The sequence below is a fragment of the Lynx canadensis genome, chromosome F1 (genome assembly GCF_007474595.2).
Source record: "Lynx canadensis isolate LIC74 chromosome F1, mLynCan4.pri.v2, whole genome shotgun sequence".
NCBI lineage: Eukaryota > Metazoa > Chordata > Mammalia > Carnivora > Felidae > Lynx > Lynx canadensis.
The window spans coordinates 60,219,967-60,237,998 of record NC_044319.2 but is presented as its reverse complement, the minus strand read 5'-3'; the positions used below and the strand labels follow the sequence as shown (position 1 = coordinate 60,237,998).

At 52.7% G+C, this 18,032-nt stretch overlaps 1 protein-coding gene across 1 annotated transcript in view; it reads right to left on the bottom strand.

The window, feature by feature from the left end:
- Positions 1-13,380, bottom strand: part of LMX1A (LIM homeobox transcription factor 1 alpha) — a 113,202-nt gene extending 99,822 nt beyond the window's left edge. The window contains exons 1-3 of the mRNA XM_030302662.2: positions 13,187-13,380; positions 12,597-12,694; positions 10,095-10,281 (exon numbers count right to left, since the gene is read on the bottom strand). Coding sequence (XP_030158522.2) covers positions 10,095-10,281; positions 12,597-12,694; positions 13,187-13,380 — 479 coding nt within the window. The remainder of the gene's footprint in view (positions 1-10,094; positions 10,282-12,596; positions 12,695-13,186) is intronic.
- Positions 13,381-18,032: the final 4,652 nt, after the last annotated feature.

Genomic DNA, 18,032 nt, shown 5'->3' with positions numbered 1-18,032 from the left:
TTTATTTTACCAAAAAGCTTTTCCTATTCTTTTTCGGATTTAATTATCACAATAACACTATGAGGTTGTTAGCATCTTCCTTCATACAGATAAGGACGTTGTGGCTTAGACATCTCTTGCCAGTAGGACATGTGTGCCCAGTTATTCTTCCAGTAATGGAGGGAGCTGTGCAGTGGCCAAAGCATCCATAGCCACCTGTCCAACCCCTTCCATCTATGGATATGGACTTCTGAAATGGAGGACCCCAACCAACAGCAGAGCACGGAGAAAACAAAACCCAGAAGAAAAGGAGTGGGTGTGTAATCACAACCCAGCCTTACATACAGACAAACAGGACGGCGCCCTACAAAGTGTTACAGTATTTGCTTTCTGCCCAAAATTATCTCCATATACCAGTCCCGTTCTAGGACCTAAAATTCTACTGAAAGATAGTCATTCCTTTTTGAACGAACACCCTTCGAGTTAAAAAAGTATCTTTGAAAGAATACCACATTCTCATGTACATCCCAACGTGCATCATTTTATAATATCCTCCCCACTTTGACAGCCAAGACCAGGCTCTAGCCTGTACACAGGATAATATGAAATTTAAAAGGTCACAAGATGGGTTCACAGCACAAGATAGGCAAGAAGGAAAGACTGAGCTGAGATCCTGAAAATGGGCTTGTGTCACTAGTGCTCTGGTTGAATCTAGGGAGGCCAGGTGCACAGAGCCCCAAGGGAAAGAGAGACACAGGGACCAAGCAACACTCCTGCCAAAGAAATGCAAGGGAGGGTCTTCTGGAATGTTCTTCCCCTCTGGGTTTCCAAAGTATACCTCATGGCACGGCCGACTGGTTTTCATCTCTGAGGAGCTGTGCCCATATCCCTGCGAAGATGGCGGCCATGACGGTCTGTGTGTACAAAGGAATCCCTGCTACAATGTGAGGAGGGGCAGGAGGAGAAGGGGTGAGAGGAGCCAGCAGCAGGGGAGGAAACTCTCGATGGTTATGTTAAAAAGGATTTGTTCCACTGTCAAAACCAGAAAGCTCTCCCCAAGAGCCAGCTTTAGGGAAGGAAGCCTGAAATGACAGAGAGGGGGTGGGTGTATTATGGAGGCTTGTTGGAAAAGAGGCTGAAGTAAAGGGGAGAGCATCGAGCAAAAGGCAGGTAGGGCCCTAAAAACCCACCTCTGAACTCTGACGGTCCAGAAACTGGGCTCTGGCGTTTCTACTGGGTCCCAGAAAGAGGGCTCCCAAAGCCAGCCTCGTTCTCCAGGACGAGGGAAGTCCTTTCAATCTGGGCCATTGGAGCACTCATCCATCCTGGTTCTCCCCAGTGACTGGGAGAGGGGCCCAGTGGCTACCAGGCTCCTGAAAACTGTACAAGCCACGTCTTCTCCATTCACCTGCCCATTCCCCTCGTGGGGCCCCATCTTATCCCCAAAGACACCAACCTCCTCTCCAGCGTGGAGCTGGGGGCCCCAGGCCAAGCTGGCATGGGCTCATACTTAGTTAGGTTCAGGCTATTCGAGTACTCAAACAAAGACATATTTGGACCCTCCTGCAGAGAGAGAGGGGACCGTTTCTGGGCCCAGAGGGAGCTGCCCTTGATCTGCTGCACAGTGAATGACAACAATGTGAAGAATGAAAATATGGTTTGGGGGGATAGTCCCCAGGAGCCCAACATTTTGGTATTTAAAGGAACTTTAATGAGCTTAAGAGGCTAATCTGGAGTTCAGGAGGGGGTGTTTTGTTTTGTTTTGTTTTCAAAAATCCTTTTAAAGGTTCCTGAGGCTCCATAGGGAGGAGGCACCACAACTGTGAGTCAAGGCGTGGCTGTGGTGTAGCTGAAGGGCCATAGATCTGGAGAGGGGGCCGCGGGAAAGATCCGTCCCCACAGCAGCAGCAGCAGAACCTGGTGCTCAAGAGATAAAGGATGCTTCCTTCCAGGCTGGAGAAGCGCCACGTGCAGAGAAGCAGAAAGAAGCGGACGAGGGGCGGTGCTTGTACATCCTATCACAATCCTAACCGGCTTCTCTCTGACCCGCCAAGAACGTCCATTTAGAGTGCCAGGACATAAGGCGGCATCCACGGAGGCACCAGGCACACTCAGCAGATGGTCAGGGGCCCCTAAATGGTCACCCAAAGAGCAATGGTCATGCGATCATGCAAACCTGAGGGTTACGCCCCTTGCCCACTACTGAGCTGAGCCCTGGTCCATAACTGGGTGGCCGTGTGACAGGACTAGGACTTTTATGTCCAGAAGACTGATTACTTTCCTCCAAGTGAGCAAATCAAAAGAGGACTAATGGTCCATAAGGGTGGCCTGGGGGTTGGGGGGGGGGGGAGAAAAAAATGAGGCAGTTGATGAGATGGTATTTAAGTAATATCTGATGCTGGCAAGAGTCAAGTTACTAGAATTCCACAGGGCATAGGGGAGTGAGGGGGAGGCAGGATGGGACGGGGCCAGATGTGAACGCTAGATAGAGCATGCGGTCCAATCCCAGCAATGCTGGATGTTACAGATATTTGTTACATGCACAGAGTTTAATTGGGCCTGTCAGGCAAGGTAGGCCGATCCATAGTGGCCAGGCATCTATCAGGGCTGGTCCGTGATAGGATAATAATGATAAAACGCAAACCTAATAGGGTGGGGAGACACTGGAGTCAGAAAAGCCAGACATATTTGCTGTTATCCAAAAATAAGATCCCCCAAACTAGAATCTCGAAAGGCTGGGAGAGACCAAACTAACTCCTTCGCGGAGCTTTAGCTCAAGGACTAGGAAAAGCACGGTCCGTTTTGTATTTTTAGTTGTTACGACATGATGGTGCGCTCATGGGGAATCTGGCAATGGTTTCCTTCTCTTCTGGCTAATCCAAGCAGGCCAGCCGGGCTCCACAGGTGACTCAGCTGCCCTGGTTCACCACCGAGGAGAACAGCACGGAGGTAGGTTTTCAAAATCTTTCCTAACTACCCAGATGGGGTTATTTGTGATGGGACTAAGCAGACACACAAGGTGGGAAGCCGATGCAGGGCCCCGGTTTGATTCCTTCCATAATGTCCTCACTAATACTTCAGTGTTTCTGCCGCATTCCAATTGAATCGGCTGTCTAATGCCAAAAGAAACTTAATCCCTACCCTAAGTCTCATTTTATTTATTTTCAGGAGTGTGAAAACAAACATGTAGCAAGATTACGGTGTTTACACCTCCTTTTTAGCCGATACAGATCTAATCCTCCTGCTAATTAATGCCAGGGCCACAGCAATTTTATTAATTTCGTCTTGGTTAAAAATATAGAGACAGATAATTGTGCTTGACTAAAATAACAATTTGACATTTGGAAGGTGTTCGCTTCATTTCAGCAAGACAGTTGGCTGAGTGTCATTTAATATATGACAAAGAGACACAAAACGGCAGCCGACACTGGGCAGCAGTAACGTAACTAATTCTAATTGTGATAAACTGATGAAAACGTCCCACCTCATGCTAGTCAAAAAGACTAAGGAGGTGGGGCACCTGGGTGGCTCAGTCGGTTCAGCGACAGACTTCGGCTCAGATCACAATCTCACAGTTTGTGAGTTCGAGCCCCACATCAGGCTCTGTGCTGACAGCTCAGAGCCTGGAGCCTGCTTCGGATTCTGTGTCTCCCCCTCTCTCTGCCCCTTCCCTGCTCACGCTCTGTGTCTCTCTGTCTGTCAATAATAAATAAATGTTAAAAAAGAAAATTAAAAAAAAAAAGACTAAGGAGGCACTGTAAATCCCAAGGTGCACCAAGCCAGTTTTCCTGTAGGTTCCAGCAAAACAGGCACACAGGAGGTAAGGGCCTCTTTTCTCTGCCCTCCAATGAGATCAGAACTGTTTCTACATTTTGCTCCTGAAATCACCAACTTTCCCAAACCAGATCTGAAAGGGCTGCAGCCAATAGTGCTGTCCTACACGTCACTAAGAGACTTACAGAAAAACCCAGGTATTCCTAGGGGGGAGAAAAAGAGGAGCCTCTTGCTCTGTGCAGAGAGTGAGAGGGGCACTTCCAGCCCAGAAGCCCCCAGTCCTCTCATCCCAGCCCGCAAGTGTCTTCCTAAGAACCTCCCTCTGAAGACACAGAAGGGCACTGCAAAATCCACCTTGGAAAGATATGAAAAGAAAAGAAAAAAGAAAAGAAAGAAAAGAAAGAAAAGAAAAGAAAAGAAAAAAAGAAAAGAAAAGAAAAGAAAAGAAAAGAAAAGAAAAGAAAAGAAAGAAAGAAAAGAAAAGAAAAGAACTAAAATAGGGCTGATTTCATAGTTATGGCAGAAATTATTTTTTTTGTTTCTTTTTTTAATGTTTATTTTTGAGAGAGAGAGACAGAGCACAAGGGAGAAGGGGCAGAGAGAGAGGGAGACACAGAATCCGAAGCAGGCTCCAGGCTCCGAGCTGTCAGCACAGAGCCCGATGTGGGGCTCAAACTCAAGAACCGTGAGATCATGACCCGAGCCGAAGTCAGATGCTCAACCGACTGAGCCACCCAGACACCACCCCCAGATATTATTTTTAATATTGTTTAAGTTTATTTCTTTATTTCAAAAGAGACAGAGACAGCATGAGTCGGGGAGGGGCAGAGAGAGAGGGAGAGAGAGGATCCCAAGCAGGTTCCATGCTGCCAGCCCAGAGCCTGAAGAGGGGTGGGGGAGGGCTCGAACTCACGAACCCGTGAGATCATGACCTGAGCCAAAACCAAGAGTCAGATGCTTAACTGACTGAGCCACCCAGGCGCCCCACAGCAGAAATTATTTTCAAATCTTTCCATGTGATTGCACATTTTTTTCCTAGTGTTGCACAAGTGTACCTAACAATCAAGTTAACGGGATTCAGTATGAGTGTTATTTTGCACTTGATATGATTCAACAATGGCATTTTGCACATGCATTTACTCTAAGAAGCTTCAACAAAGTTCTGACAACATAACGAGCATTTTAAATCTTCATCTCTTTGCTCACTTCTAAACACTGTGACCCAAATAATTTTTGACCATAAAAAATCATAGGCTGATAATTTAGGAAATGGAATCGTTCTCGTTAGAGAAACAGGCACCTGCTCATTATCTCCAAAGCAATTTTTCCCAAATTAAAAAGCAACGATGACGAGGCCCCTCCAAAATCAGTCATGGGATCTTGGTTAATACAAAGGTTAGAAATAAGAAAAATGAAACCGAAAAGCAAGGCAAGCAATGAACTTTCAGGAAAGCTCTTGTCCCTAAAATCTGAAAGCAAAAGCAATTCCTTGCCCAGGTGGATGACAAAAGTCCCAGGACTCCAGAGTGAGTAGAACTGGATCAGATAAATAACTTTTTATAATGTGCTCCACGCACTTAAGGATCAAAAGAATCCCATAACCTACTCTGAAAAGCAATGTTCATATCTAATTCCCAGAATACTATTAATATCTACTTGTGCTGTCTAATTTTATTTCAAAATGTTAGGTCTTAGATTCCAAGGAAGTCCTACCCAGGGACCAATACATATAAAAAGAGAAAACACCTCTAAGCAAGGACTGTTTCCAATCACCCTTGAAATAAAAAAAAAAAGAGATTACGCGGCCTGTACCAACACATACCACAGCCCATGGACGGTGCTTATCCCGAGCTAAAACCGCCCTGCAATTTAATGCAGACATCAATTTATTACCTCGCTGTGTTTGATTTTTATATTCCTTATATTTTATTATGCCAGGAGTGGGGCCAACAAAAGATAAAGTGCGGACAAAAAAAAAAAAAAAAAAAAAAAAACCCTAACAATTGCCTCTGTAATTTCATCGGTAGGCTCCTTTTATGAGGAACCGCATGCCCAATTTTGATCTCCAAGTAATGTCCCAGTAATAAAACCACACTAATTCTCCTCCCTACACACACACACATCCTACGCTACCTTGATAAAATGCAGAATTAGTTCATTACTGGTCCTAATAGAGCTCATTACCTCAGCCATTTTTTTTTTTCCTGAGGACCTGCCAATCAGCAGGTCGAAGGCAAGGTACGGGGAAAGCTCTAAACGTGATATCCACTTTGTCCCATTTCAGTCCCTGTCTTCAGAAAATTGGTCTGCTCCACAAGAAAGGGGAGAAAACATGGCGCGGCCCTCTGAGGAAAGGTCTCCCAAGGCCTGGGATTTGCTGACATGCGAGGAGTTGCGATGTTATGAGAACAGCTCTGATGACAGCAGCTATCCCACACTGCTCCTAGGATGTCCAGAACAATCTAAGGGATAATGATAAACTTCATATGTGAGAGGAGAGGGCCCCGGCTGACGCACCGAGCTGCCAGGCACATGAAAGAAACAATATAAACTTGATTTAAATGTGGGATCCCTTCCAGAAGGCTTAATTATCTATTGTATTACCACATTCCCGTGATTCAGCAGCCTCTTCTGTCTCCAGCTAAAGTCCGACTACACTATTTGTTTGGAACAAATTCAGGGAAAACTCCAAACTACCCAGATCATAGAGGACTCAGTTAAATAGGGAACAACAGTTATATAAATAGAAGTCCCCTAGGCTGGAAAATATTTTGGTTGTCTGCTAACTTTCAGGAACGCTGAAAACAGTTGAATTCAGTTTTTAAACGTCCACACCTATAGAGTACCCTTGTGTTTTATATTGCTTAGTACAGCTGCACCAATTCTCTCAATGTATTTGTTTTGGATGATCAGAAGATAAATGATTCCTAAGGGTGTCATAACGTATGACAAATATTTAGCAAAACATCCCGAAGTTTTAAATGAATGGCTCTGTCTAAGGTTGCCATTGTCAATTCCATTTTTTTTTTAATTAGACAAATTTGGTGTTTGACACCAAGAAGGTGTAACAGCTAGTTGACAGGGTAGAATTTTCACTTTCTAGCTGGCCACCTGACATCGAGAAGAGGGGGGCTCATAATTCAAATGCAAAACTGCCCCACGGCCAGAAATGCACAAATGGCCAAAACAAATATAATAAACTCGCTTTAATATTATGTCTGTGACCTTCACTGAAGACTGCACGTGAGCTATACGTACACGCTTTCATTTTAAGGTGTAGGAAAAGCACTCAAACTTGGTGGATTTGGAGAGCAGGGCACTGCCCGATCTGTGTTTTTATGACATGCTTCCTCGCTGACCCCCATGCTGTCCCACCACCTCTCTCCCATCTCATTTTCCTCCCCGTTGGCCCAAAAGGGCAAAACTGTTTTAAAGTATCTAGTTATTAAAGAGGAAAAGTGCTCTCTGTGACTGTCTCGCGAGGAGCATCTGAAACGGAATGGTCCCTCTGGAGGCTAAAGACCTGGTCGTGCCAGAGAGCTTCTAGGCAACACCTAGTCTGCACCTGGGAGAGGCTTCTGGGAAAGTTGATAGAATACAGAAGGCCAAAGGGCGGGGCTGCAAGCCCCCTGAAGGCAGCTCTGAGATCCAATCTCAGAGCCTCTCACCACCGAGGCAAGGCAGCCGGGGGACTTAGCCAGTGAAGCCTGAAAACAGCTTGCTGAATAAAGGACTTTGTCTTGAGCCACATTCTGAAACAAATACACCAACCTCTTTCCTCTCCTACAGCAACTACCCTGCGTGCGAATGCCATTCAGATCATCAGACATGTTAAAACCCCATTTTGTTGGAAGAAGAATGGGATTGGGATGGAGAACAGAGGAGAAACAATCCTCATCCTAAAAAAAAAAAGAAAAGAAAAGAAAAGAAAAGAAAAAAGCGAAAGAAAGAAAAGAAAAGAAATTGAGGGGTAGGCACAGACCAGCGCTGATAGCGTGCCGTGAGTTAAAGAGTACAAGCAACCCCGCTCTGACGTCTGTGTTTCCGGAAAATATGTTAAAATTAAAATGAAAATCCCTCGTCGTAACACCAACGTCTCTCCGAACAATGCAGCTCGCACCCCTTTACAAAATCTCCTTGGTTCTGGCCAACAGCTGGCAAGCTGACCCCTGCAATTTTCCCTTTGCAGAAATAGCTGTGAGGGGAGAACTGACCCTAGTGGGCTAATAAGCCCAAACGGAGGCCAAACCTGGGGGCTGAAATGGAAGGGACATTGTTGTGTTAAGTACTTTACAACAACTGTTTCTTCCCCTCTTGACACAGCCTGACTTCCTTAAAGAAGATCTGACTGGCCAGACAGCTGTGTTGACCCTTAGGCCTTCTTTGATTCGTGATTTTTTTTTTTTTAACAAACAGAATAGAAATTCACAACCCAAATCCCTTCCTAAGCTCCAATACTCTTGAGTTCGCTAGTGTTGTGCCTGAAGGATGTGGACATTTCAGTAATCTATAAGCAAAAAGATAAAGATTGGGTCTACACAATCCCAAAACCTTTAGATGAAAAGCAAGATGCGGGGGGCGGGGCGGGGGGGAATCCAGCAATGCACCAGAAGCTTTATCCAAAGGTGATACTTGAAGTTCTGTGGGCGAAATCTGCTTAATTCCCCAAAAATTGCACTTTTCACTCAGACACCCTGGCAGCAAACAGACAACCAGGAACAGATACAGGCATGTCTTCTTTAAAAAATGTTAACCATAATTACCACTTTGTAAAGTGGTCCGTGTGTTTTCATTTCTTTATACGTTTCTGGATTGTCCAACTCGCCCCACATCGAACGTGTCTTCTTTTTAGGGCTAACAAACATAAAGCTATCTTTCCAAGCATGAATGCCCAGTACCCTTTCCACGTGAGGGTGAAATTCAAATGTACCATGGCAAAGGAGCACCGGGAGGCAGAAAAAACACTGCGTGTGTGTGGTCACTGGGTATAAACGTGTTGCCAGTTTTTGGTAAACCTCATAGCCCAGGAAACACTGGGGGAAGAAAAAAGATTTGTGTTCGTTCTCAACGTTTTGTCGTTGTTGCGTGGAGATTTCTGCACAGCCCCCCTCACTGCGTTTTTAACAACAGGATAGTCACTGCACTTCATGCACACTGCCCCTCCCTTGATTATCCTCAGTAGTGCGGGCCCCTTTTATGCACCAGTAACGAATGCGGAATTTTCGGCGCGCACGCGCATCCGCTCACTCACAGATACCAATCCTAGTGTGCAAAAACAGAGGCCTGCGTTTCAGCGGCTTTGCGTTCCTCCGATGCCGCCCTGCGCAGCTTTGAGAAGTCAGTGTCCCCATGAACTAGCCATTGTGACAAGGCCAAGTAGTTCCCTCTCCACGGACCCACTCAGCAACTCCGGGCCTGCCTGGTGAGAACCAGGAAATCCTTCTAACTCCCTCTTCCCTGCCGCATCCAGGCTTTAGGCATTACAGAAATCTAGGTTCAAAATAATCTACTCTCTTAAATACCTGCCGCCTAATTCTCCTCAAAACACACTAGAACGTTCCCGTGGGCAGGAGAGAACTGAATCCGCTGCAAGGCTGCAATCCACACCCACAAGGGAATTAGTGGGGGGAGGGGGGTGGAGATGCGGGACCCAGGAGGGCGCCTCAAATCAGGCCCCGCTTCTGGCCTAACTGCCCCTGCGCCCCAGGGTTTTTGAGAACCGGGGCCTGGAGGGTCGGGGACAGTGAGAGAAAAGGCACGCAGGGTGTGCGCGGAGCTCAGAGGGACGGCAGCGCCCTGAGCCCAATCTGTCGGGACCGCCAGTGGACAAAGCCGAGCGGGTATCGCGCGCCGCGCGGGGCACGGAAGCCGCGGGAGCACCCGGGGAGCACCGCATGAACACCGCTCTCCCGAATCTCGCGGGCGGCGCGGACACGCGGGTGAGGCGGCGTGGGAACCCGCGCGGAGACCTGAGCTCCTGGCAGCCCCGGGGGCACCCCCGTGAAGGGGAGAGACGGGAACAGGCTTCGTGGGGTGGGAGCCCCCACGGAGGTGCGTCAAGTCGGAGTCGGAGCCCGCGAGGCCTGCAAACCCGGCGAGCACACGGTGGAGGGAGCCGTCGCTCGCGCCCCCGCGGGCCGGGCGGTGGCTGGGCGCCCGGCGCGCTGCCCCGCGGCCGCGGGGAGTGTACAACAAGCTGGGGGTGGATGGGATTTCTGCGCCTCCGGGGGTGCGGGCGCCTCTCGAGCCTCCCGGCAGCGGATGGGGGTAAAGGAGGCCCGAGGCTCCCGTGCCGGCTGGTGTCTGTCTGGGGGGCGCGCTCCGGCGGCTCGGACACTTACTTCTCGTAGTCATACTTGCAGTAGAGCTTCTTGTCCCGGTAGAAGCAGGTGGTCTCCAGGGGCTCTTTGCAGGAGGCGCACTGCACGCACTGCTCATGCCAGAAGCTGTCGTTGAGCCGCAGCAGAAACCTGTCCGAGATGACCCGTTGACAGCCCTCGCAGACAGACTTGGGGCTCACCGCTCTGCCTACAGCAGCAATAGACGTTCGCGGGTCAACCGCGCCGGCCCAGCATCCCGGCCAAAGGCGGCCGGGACGGGCTCCCATCACTGATCACTCCACACCCGCCGATTTCCCCCGCGTCCCCCACCCTGCGAAGCCCCCTGCTAAATCCACTAAACCGGGTTGTGGAGAACAGAGGAAAATCAAACCGAGTGTTGTTTCTAATAAACGGCGACTACATGGGAAGGTTCCAATTCTCCGGGGTTGGGGGCGCGAATCAGTAAGCGGCCTCAAAGATCAAACCTGCCCAGGTAGTCGCGGAAATGTGCGCGCATCCAGTAAAATTAGACCGCAAATACCTTTGCGCTCCCAGGTTTATCAGGTGAGTATGAAGCCACTCACTGGGCTGGTCTCTTTTGACAATGATTAAAACTGCGAGTCTCTAAAACAGAATTGGGGGGACTGGTTTTGCCTTCTGCTAAAACGCAATTCTCTTCTACGTTTTGGGGGAAATTTTTAAGATTTTTTATTTTCTTCCTAAAAAGTATCATTCGTGGAGAAAAATGCGATCTCCCTCCAGGCAAACTCAGTATTGTTCGAAGCAGTGAACCCCAGACTTCTGCGTCTTGGCTGAAACACAAACTTCAGAGGGGTTTATATATATAATTGTATATATGTGTGTATACGTATATGTATATACATGTATATTACATATATGTACACATACACACACACATATGTAATTAAGAAGCATCAAAATAGCAGGGAAAAGAGAGGAAGGACGCAGGGCGCGGAGATGCCACGGGAGTTCCGGGGATGGGGGTGCTGGGCTGCGGCTGGAGCCGGCGACACCCACCCCAAACCCACTCCGCGTGCACAGGGAATCCTCTCTACCCTACCCCCTTGGACTTTTGCCTGTTTGGTTCCTTTCTTTTGCTGCGTTGGGAGTGCACTTCTTTAGGATGGAGGAACGCTTAGCCGCCTTTGTCGGCACATTTCACAGCTATTTAAAGAAGGCCTTGTCCCCTGGTAACAATACTCCTGCGCGTGGTGTCCCAAAGGGCCTGACCCTTCCCCATTTCCGTGCTACACTCCTGTCGCTTTTCCCTTGGGGGATCCTGCCACCAGTTCCTGAGTCGAGCCAGTCGCGCTGGGGCACGGCAGGGAGGGCTAAGAAAAGTAGCGAGATAGTTCTCAACTGTAAAATGGTCTACTCTTTCTGCCCTGTCTCGGCATTCAGGGCCAGGACCCGGACGTTGGGAGCCGCCGTGAACCGGGAGGGGCGAATCCCTCCCCTGCGAGCCGCGACGCCCGCTGTAGGTACAAAGTCGCCCGCGCTAGGTGCCAGGGCAATGCCAGCTCTGCAACCCCCCATCCCCGCACTCTTCCGACGCTGTACGGAGCCGAGAAGTTTCCGAAAGCGCGGTTGAAAGAGGGGAGCGCAGCGCGCGTGATTTCGTTTCATTTGGGGAGTAGGGAGAACTCCTCTCTGGATTTGGTTTCTCCAGGCGAACTGCCTCCTCGCCTTCACCCCGCGGTAGCGGTTCCGAGTGAGGGAAAGAGGCAAGAGGTTTAAATGACAGAACGAAAATCTCTCCCGCTGAAAGATTAAAACACCCGCGACCCACACCTGAAAAACACCAAGGTCTGGGTGAGAGGCGGGGTTGAGAATCCTTGGCCTCAGATCAGCCAGACCCTCGCGTGCAGACACCCTTTTGAGGCCCTTGGCTCGCAGCTCCTCCGCGGTCTCAGCGAAGGGATTGGGGAGGCGGGGGGGGGGGGGGGGGGGGGGGGACCCGCCGGCCTCGAGGTCCGGCTCCAGTTAATTAAAACCGAGGCGAGGGTCCTGTGGCGCGGGCTAATCCCCGCGCTGCGCTGCCCACCGGCCTGGAAAAGCCTTTGGGCCGTGCCCGAGGCTGAGGACTGGGGCTGGAGTCGGTGGGGACCAGAAGCCGCCTCGAACTTGGGCGCTCCGAGCCTCGGGTTTCCTTTGCTCGCCCTTAGGCCTCGGAGAAGCGCACGGCGTTTATGAGATGTCGATCAGCTCCGTGATTAAAAATCCATCCCCGGGTATCTTTAATCACTTGCCACTCACGCCCGCGAGCAATCTCGCCCGCCCCTCGCGGCTTTGGGGAATTCGGTGGCCCGCGCGTGAGGCCTGGGGCGGCTCGTCGGTTTGGGGTGGGAAGGACCCGAAGGGACAGACGGACTGACGGACGGAGCGTGGGCGCAACTGAGCGCCGAACGCTGGGCGCTGGTTCCCGGTTCCGGAAAGCTGGGCTGCAGAGCTGGGGCCCGGGGGAAAGAGGGTGCGCCCGGGGCACACGGCCTGAACACTCACCCAGCAGCGAGGAAAAGGACGCCGAAGTCTCGATGGCGCTTTGGAAGTTCTCCTCCATCTTCAGGCCGTCCAGCATGTTCGGGCCGGGCCGGGAGGACCTGTAGAGGAGAGGAAACGGCGCTCCTGGGGTCCGCGCCCTCTGGGACCGGGAGCCCGCAGCAGCGGCACTCCTGGGAAAGGACGCAGGGAGTGTCCAGGGTCACCAGAATGAGCCGGGAGGGTAGAGTCCAGCCAAGAGAAACGTGGGGAGGGAGGAGAGAGACGAGTCACCGCGAACTGCTCTGACTGATCTGATTTCACTTGAAGTCAACGCGTTTTGTACTTAGACCTCCGCCCCCCGACTGCGCTTCTCCTTCCCTTGCCCCCCCCCACACACCCACCCCCGTCCCCAGCCCCAGGTTTCCCATCCCGAGTCCGACTCCGCCCCAACCTATACTAATGCGGGCCCCAGGGACAGCTCTGCGGGAACCCGGCGACGTGGGGAGACGAGGAATAAAAGGGGTGGGTGTTCCCCTCGCGGGGCCGGACCCAGGCACGCGGGACTGCGAGGTGAACCGCCCGCGCCCGGCCCGGCCCGGGGCGTCCCTCACCTGCCCCGGCCCAGGAGGGGCCGAGAGAGCGAGCCGGAGCGCGCCCGCCTGCTCGCCGACCCCGGGCGCGGAGAGCCGCTGGGGGCGCGCGGGGCGGTCCTCCCGCCGGTCGGCTGGTGCCGGGAACGTCTGCAGGAGCGAAGAAGTCGCCTCGGGGAGGAGCCGCGGCTGGCCCTGCTCACTCTTGGATGCATTTCAAATCAACTTTCCGAAACACGCCCGCCCGAGCCGGGAGCCCAGGAACGCGCAGCCCTCCTTACCTGGTGGGCGAGCTCGCTCCCCGCCGCAGGGGCGGGAGGAAGCGGCCGGGCGCCGCGGGGAGCTCCGGCCGGGGGAGGCGTAGGCCCTCGTCGACGCTGCGGCCGGCGCGGCCGGGAGGGAGCCCGAGCGAGCGCCGGCCCCTGGCTCCGCTCCTCGGCGCGCCCGGGCCGGGCCGGGACGTGGCCGCGGGCGGCCGGCCTTCTCGGGACGTCCTGGCCGCCCGCGTCGCTCCTCTGGGTGCGGGGGGGTGGGGGGGGAGCGGGGGAGGGCCGGGGCCGCCCCGAGGCCAGGAGGGAGGGCGGAGGCCCCCGGGGTCGTGGGTGCGAGTCGGGCCCCGCCGCGCCGGGGCGGATCCGGCCGCCGCTGACAGGGGCCGCTCGGCGCGGCGCGCGGCGGAGGGAAGGGGTGGGGTGCGCGGGGAGGCGGGCTGCGAGCGCGCCCCCGGAGCGGCCGCCGAGCTCCCTTCCCCGGCCGGGCTGCGCGGCCCAGCTCGCCGCGGCCGCCCCGCAGGCACGCCAAGGTTCCTCCCCTCCACGTGCAGGGGCTCCCTCCCGGCCCCCGCGCCCCCCGGCTCCGCGGCGCTCGCGCGCGGCGTCCCCGGCCGCCCTCCACCTCCGCCGGCCACCGCGGCACCGCGGCCCTCCCCGCGCCGTCGGAAGCGCGGGCAAGCTGCGGCGCGAGGTTGCTCGAGGGGGGTGGGGGGGGCGGCCCCTGCGGCGCCGAGCTCCTCAGTCCCCTTCCCCGTCGGCGGGGGCTCCCGCAAAGTTCCCGACTTCCGCTGGGCTCCCACCCCGTTGACCGTTTCAGATGGAAACCCATTGGCGGAGGGGAGGGGGTGGGGGGTTGCAGATGCCGTAGGACCCACGCACGGTCCGGGCTTGAATCGGGCTCCTGGTAGAGACGAGGTGGGGTCCCCCCCACCCCCACCCCCGGCGCTGAGCAGGAAGCCGGCTAAGGGGGCATTCTTCGGGGCGAGAAGTACTGGGGGGCGATGTCACGTCACTACACCCCCTAAGCTTAGCTTCCAGCCGTAGACCTCTGGCCCCTCCGGGAGCAGCAACGGGGTCTTAACCGTGTGTGGAGTCCAGGAGGTCAGCACGGGGCCCGGCCCCAAGTGGATACTCCATAAATACATCATAACGCAGGCTAACATTTATCGAACATTTTATTTCGTGCCGGGTTTGTTCGCACAGTTAACTCGTTGACTCTTTACAGCAGCCCCTATGGGGGGGGGGGAGACAATGGTTATCCCAATATCACAGGTGAGGAAAATAGCACAGAGTAAGTCCCCCCACGCACGGTCAGTTCGCGGGATTCTCTGGGGGCCCCCTCAATTCCTGGGCCGAAGGGAACTAGATTGGACTTGCCAGGCGCTTTGGCACAGTGAACTGGGAGCAGGCGAGATGCCACATTGCAAGCGCTCTCTATTCCCTTCTCCAAGGACGGGACCACTTCCTTATTTTTAAAGAAATAGTGTTGGCAGCTCTTGTTCGGATGTGCTCGGAAGCCTTGACCCCATTCGCCATTGTAAGTGCTTTCTGCCAGCAGACCCAAGCCAAACACTGAATGTGACTTCAGGGAAACAAGGGAAAAGGGCAGAGAGTTTAATACTTTACATCTGAATGCTGCTTTAGACTTTCCAGGATACTTTCACCCTACACGATTTTGCTTGGTCTTTACAACAAACCTGTGGGGTAGGCGGAACACAGTTTTAGCCACTGTTTCTGACGAATCTTTGCGGCTTAGTAGGGCTGGGAGATTTCTCTGATGTTGCCCAGATGGCTAGTGGCATGCCCCCGACACCTGTCCTTTGTCCTCTCTGCCACCCCCGGCAGACTGTGGGAAAATAATATGGATTACAAGTATCCTTAGGATAATGTATAAAATAGAAGTCAGGCAAGGGAAAAAAAAAATGGAGTCGGGCAAATACAATCATAGGGAATAGTTTTAAATGCCCGACCGAATTTTGCTTTCGCTAAAGGTCTTGAGTGCATGACATATCTTTAACTAGTGGTAAGAATATTCCTTTTAGAGAATATCCTGAAAGTGTGTGGGGTCCCATCTGACCCGGGACCCAAATCCCTCAAATGGTCTTTGCATCTCTGGAAGGCAGGCAGCGTGATGGGTACAGATCGCTCACAAACGTTCAGTAGGAACGTCTTTCCCCAGCTCTTGGGCTCCTGGGTGCCTTCCCAATGGAGACTGTGTGTCATAATCACATTACAAGCTGTAGCACAAAGCCCGGCACATACATGTGATTAACAGATGCCATTTACTTCACTGATGGATGAGTGCCGTGCTCGCTGTGTGGGGGGAGCGAGGAAAGGTGAAGGCACATGGGGGTCAGGAATCCAGGGACCTCACTTCCATTTCCCAGCTCAGCTGGGCCACGTTCACCTCCCTGTGCGACTGTACTTCCTCTCTGCGATGAAGGCGCCATATGCAATGGTCTGAGAGGCCTTCGCCGTCTGAAGTCTGTGCAACCACACTGACTGTGGACAATGGGGTGGGCTGTAGAACAGCTCCTCATCACACGTTTTGCAGAATGTGTCCAGGTGTAGACGCTGAGGTAGCTAAGCGTCCAAAGCATTAAAGATATACCTTGTTTATTTGGGGTTTTCTCTTTTATGCCTTATTTTACCTCGCTCAATGGATCCCGCCCCTGCCCCATTATCATTTCACTCTGGCCTGGGCCAGCTCAGTGACATGGTGGGTAGGTAGACAGGCAGCTTTCCCCTGACAGATTCTCCTGACCATGCCACATGGTTTTTCATTTTAAACTCAAATGCTATCATTTCACCTTTCTGATGACAGAAGATGCCACAAAGCCACTGTCCAGAAGCTCTTTATGAAGAACCAGCCATATTGTCCCTTTCGTCAGAAATATTGTGTTCTGAGCGGTTGCGGAAAGGACGTAATCGGGCTTTAGAAGAGACACCCCAAACTACTGACTTTTAAAGGTGGAAGTGACCTTCAAGCTCATCCGGTCCAAGTGTTAAGTTTATATCGGGTCCAAATTCATTTCCCTAGCCAGCCACATCTGGTCCATTGACTGCTTGGGGCTTGGCCCTTCGTGATGTCAAATTCTACCTCGAAGAGCTGCCTGCTCTGTCCTATTCACTTTGTTTCTGAACCTACTCCAGTCTCTCTCTCTCTCCAGACCTGTTGCAGCTTTGCAGTGACCGTGGCTTCAGGGCCTCCTCTCCTTCCTGTGGCCATAAAATACCCGTTGACGCGGCCTGATTTGGCGTTAGCCTTTTCGGTGGCCGCCGTTGACTCAGACCGCGTACGTTATTAACAAAACCTCCTCAGTCCTCTTCCACGCAAGCTGCTGGTAGGCCACATCTCCCCCGAACTGCAAATTGTACGATTGGTGTTTGGCCCCAAGTGTGGAAACTTAACATTTATCCCCGTTGAGAGATAGGCAGCTGTTCCAAACATCAGGAATCTTGCAACTTCAAGCAGATTCCAAGAGATCCAGGGACTGTGTCTTAAGCCTAGTACTTTGCTTTGAGCGGGGGGAAATGCAGGGCCCTGGCCAGTCTGGTCTGGAAGCTGCCGTCGTTGGAGGAAGGCGCACCACGGGCAACGAATAAAAAGCAACAGTGAATAAGGGGCCCCAAGAGGGTGCACAGGACCCCTGTAACCTGGGGGTGCTTCATGGAGGAGGTGCCCCTGGGCCTGTCCCAATTCTCTGCCCTCACCTGTCCTCAGCCAAGTAGCAATGTGTAGAAGATGGGGTGAGACAGGCAGACTGACCGTGGAGCTCCCCTTCCTTCGGCCGGAAACACAGAAACACCACCCCCAGACTCATGAACCGCTCGTGGCTGGGGTTTGGGGAGAGGAGTGAGGACAGGGGAGGCGGGGGCTACCTCGCGGCACAGTGGGAGGGAGACAGCGCGGGAGGAAGGACGTCCTGGTGCAGAGTGGAGATGACAGGAACACGTTTTTTTACTTTCCTTTTCTTGCTCTCATTCCTGTGTCTTATTAAGGGAAACACAAAGGGAAAATTGTGTTATTTGTTAAAAAATGTCAAAGTGTGTTTCCAGCGAGAGGAAGAAAAGCAGACACATTGCTGCCTAGACAGAGAAGGCCGTCTTCTGGGGGGGGGGGGGCGGCCAGAGACCAGGGCGGTGGGGGGCACTGGGGCTGCGAACTCTGCTGACCCCTGGACTCTTTCCCCAGGACTCCCCCTGGTCCCGCACTCACGTTCAGGAACCGGGGTACCGGGTGCCTCGGAACTTTCTGGGGCGGAGGCCATCCCAAACCAGCTGCTGGAATGGGAGGGGAGTCAGCTAACAAAGGCACCATTTACGGCCCCGCATTCTTTGGATCTTGTCTAGAATCCTTTACGTGGCCCAGTCCATCTCCCTGTTGGACTGTGTGGTCCTTCAGAGAAGGACCCAGGTCAGACCCATCTGTGTTTCTCCTGTGCCCAGCACCATGCGTTCCATGAGCCAGAGCCCCAGCGAATGTTTGTTGACTAAACAGAGAGTGCTCTTAAGTTTTAGTCCACCCCATGGCATAACTGGGTGTGCTAGAAAGAACATGCCTGGCCTGAGAAACACCAAGGTGTGAGTTCAAA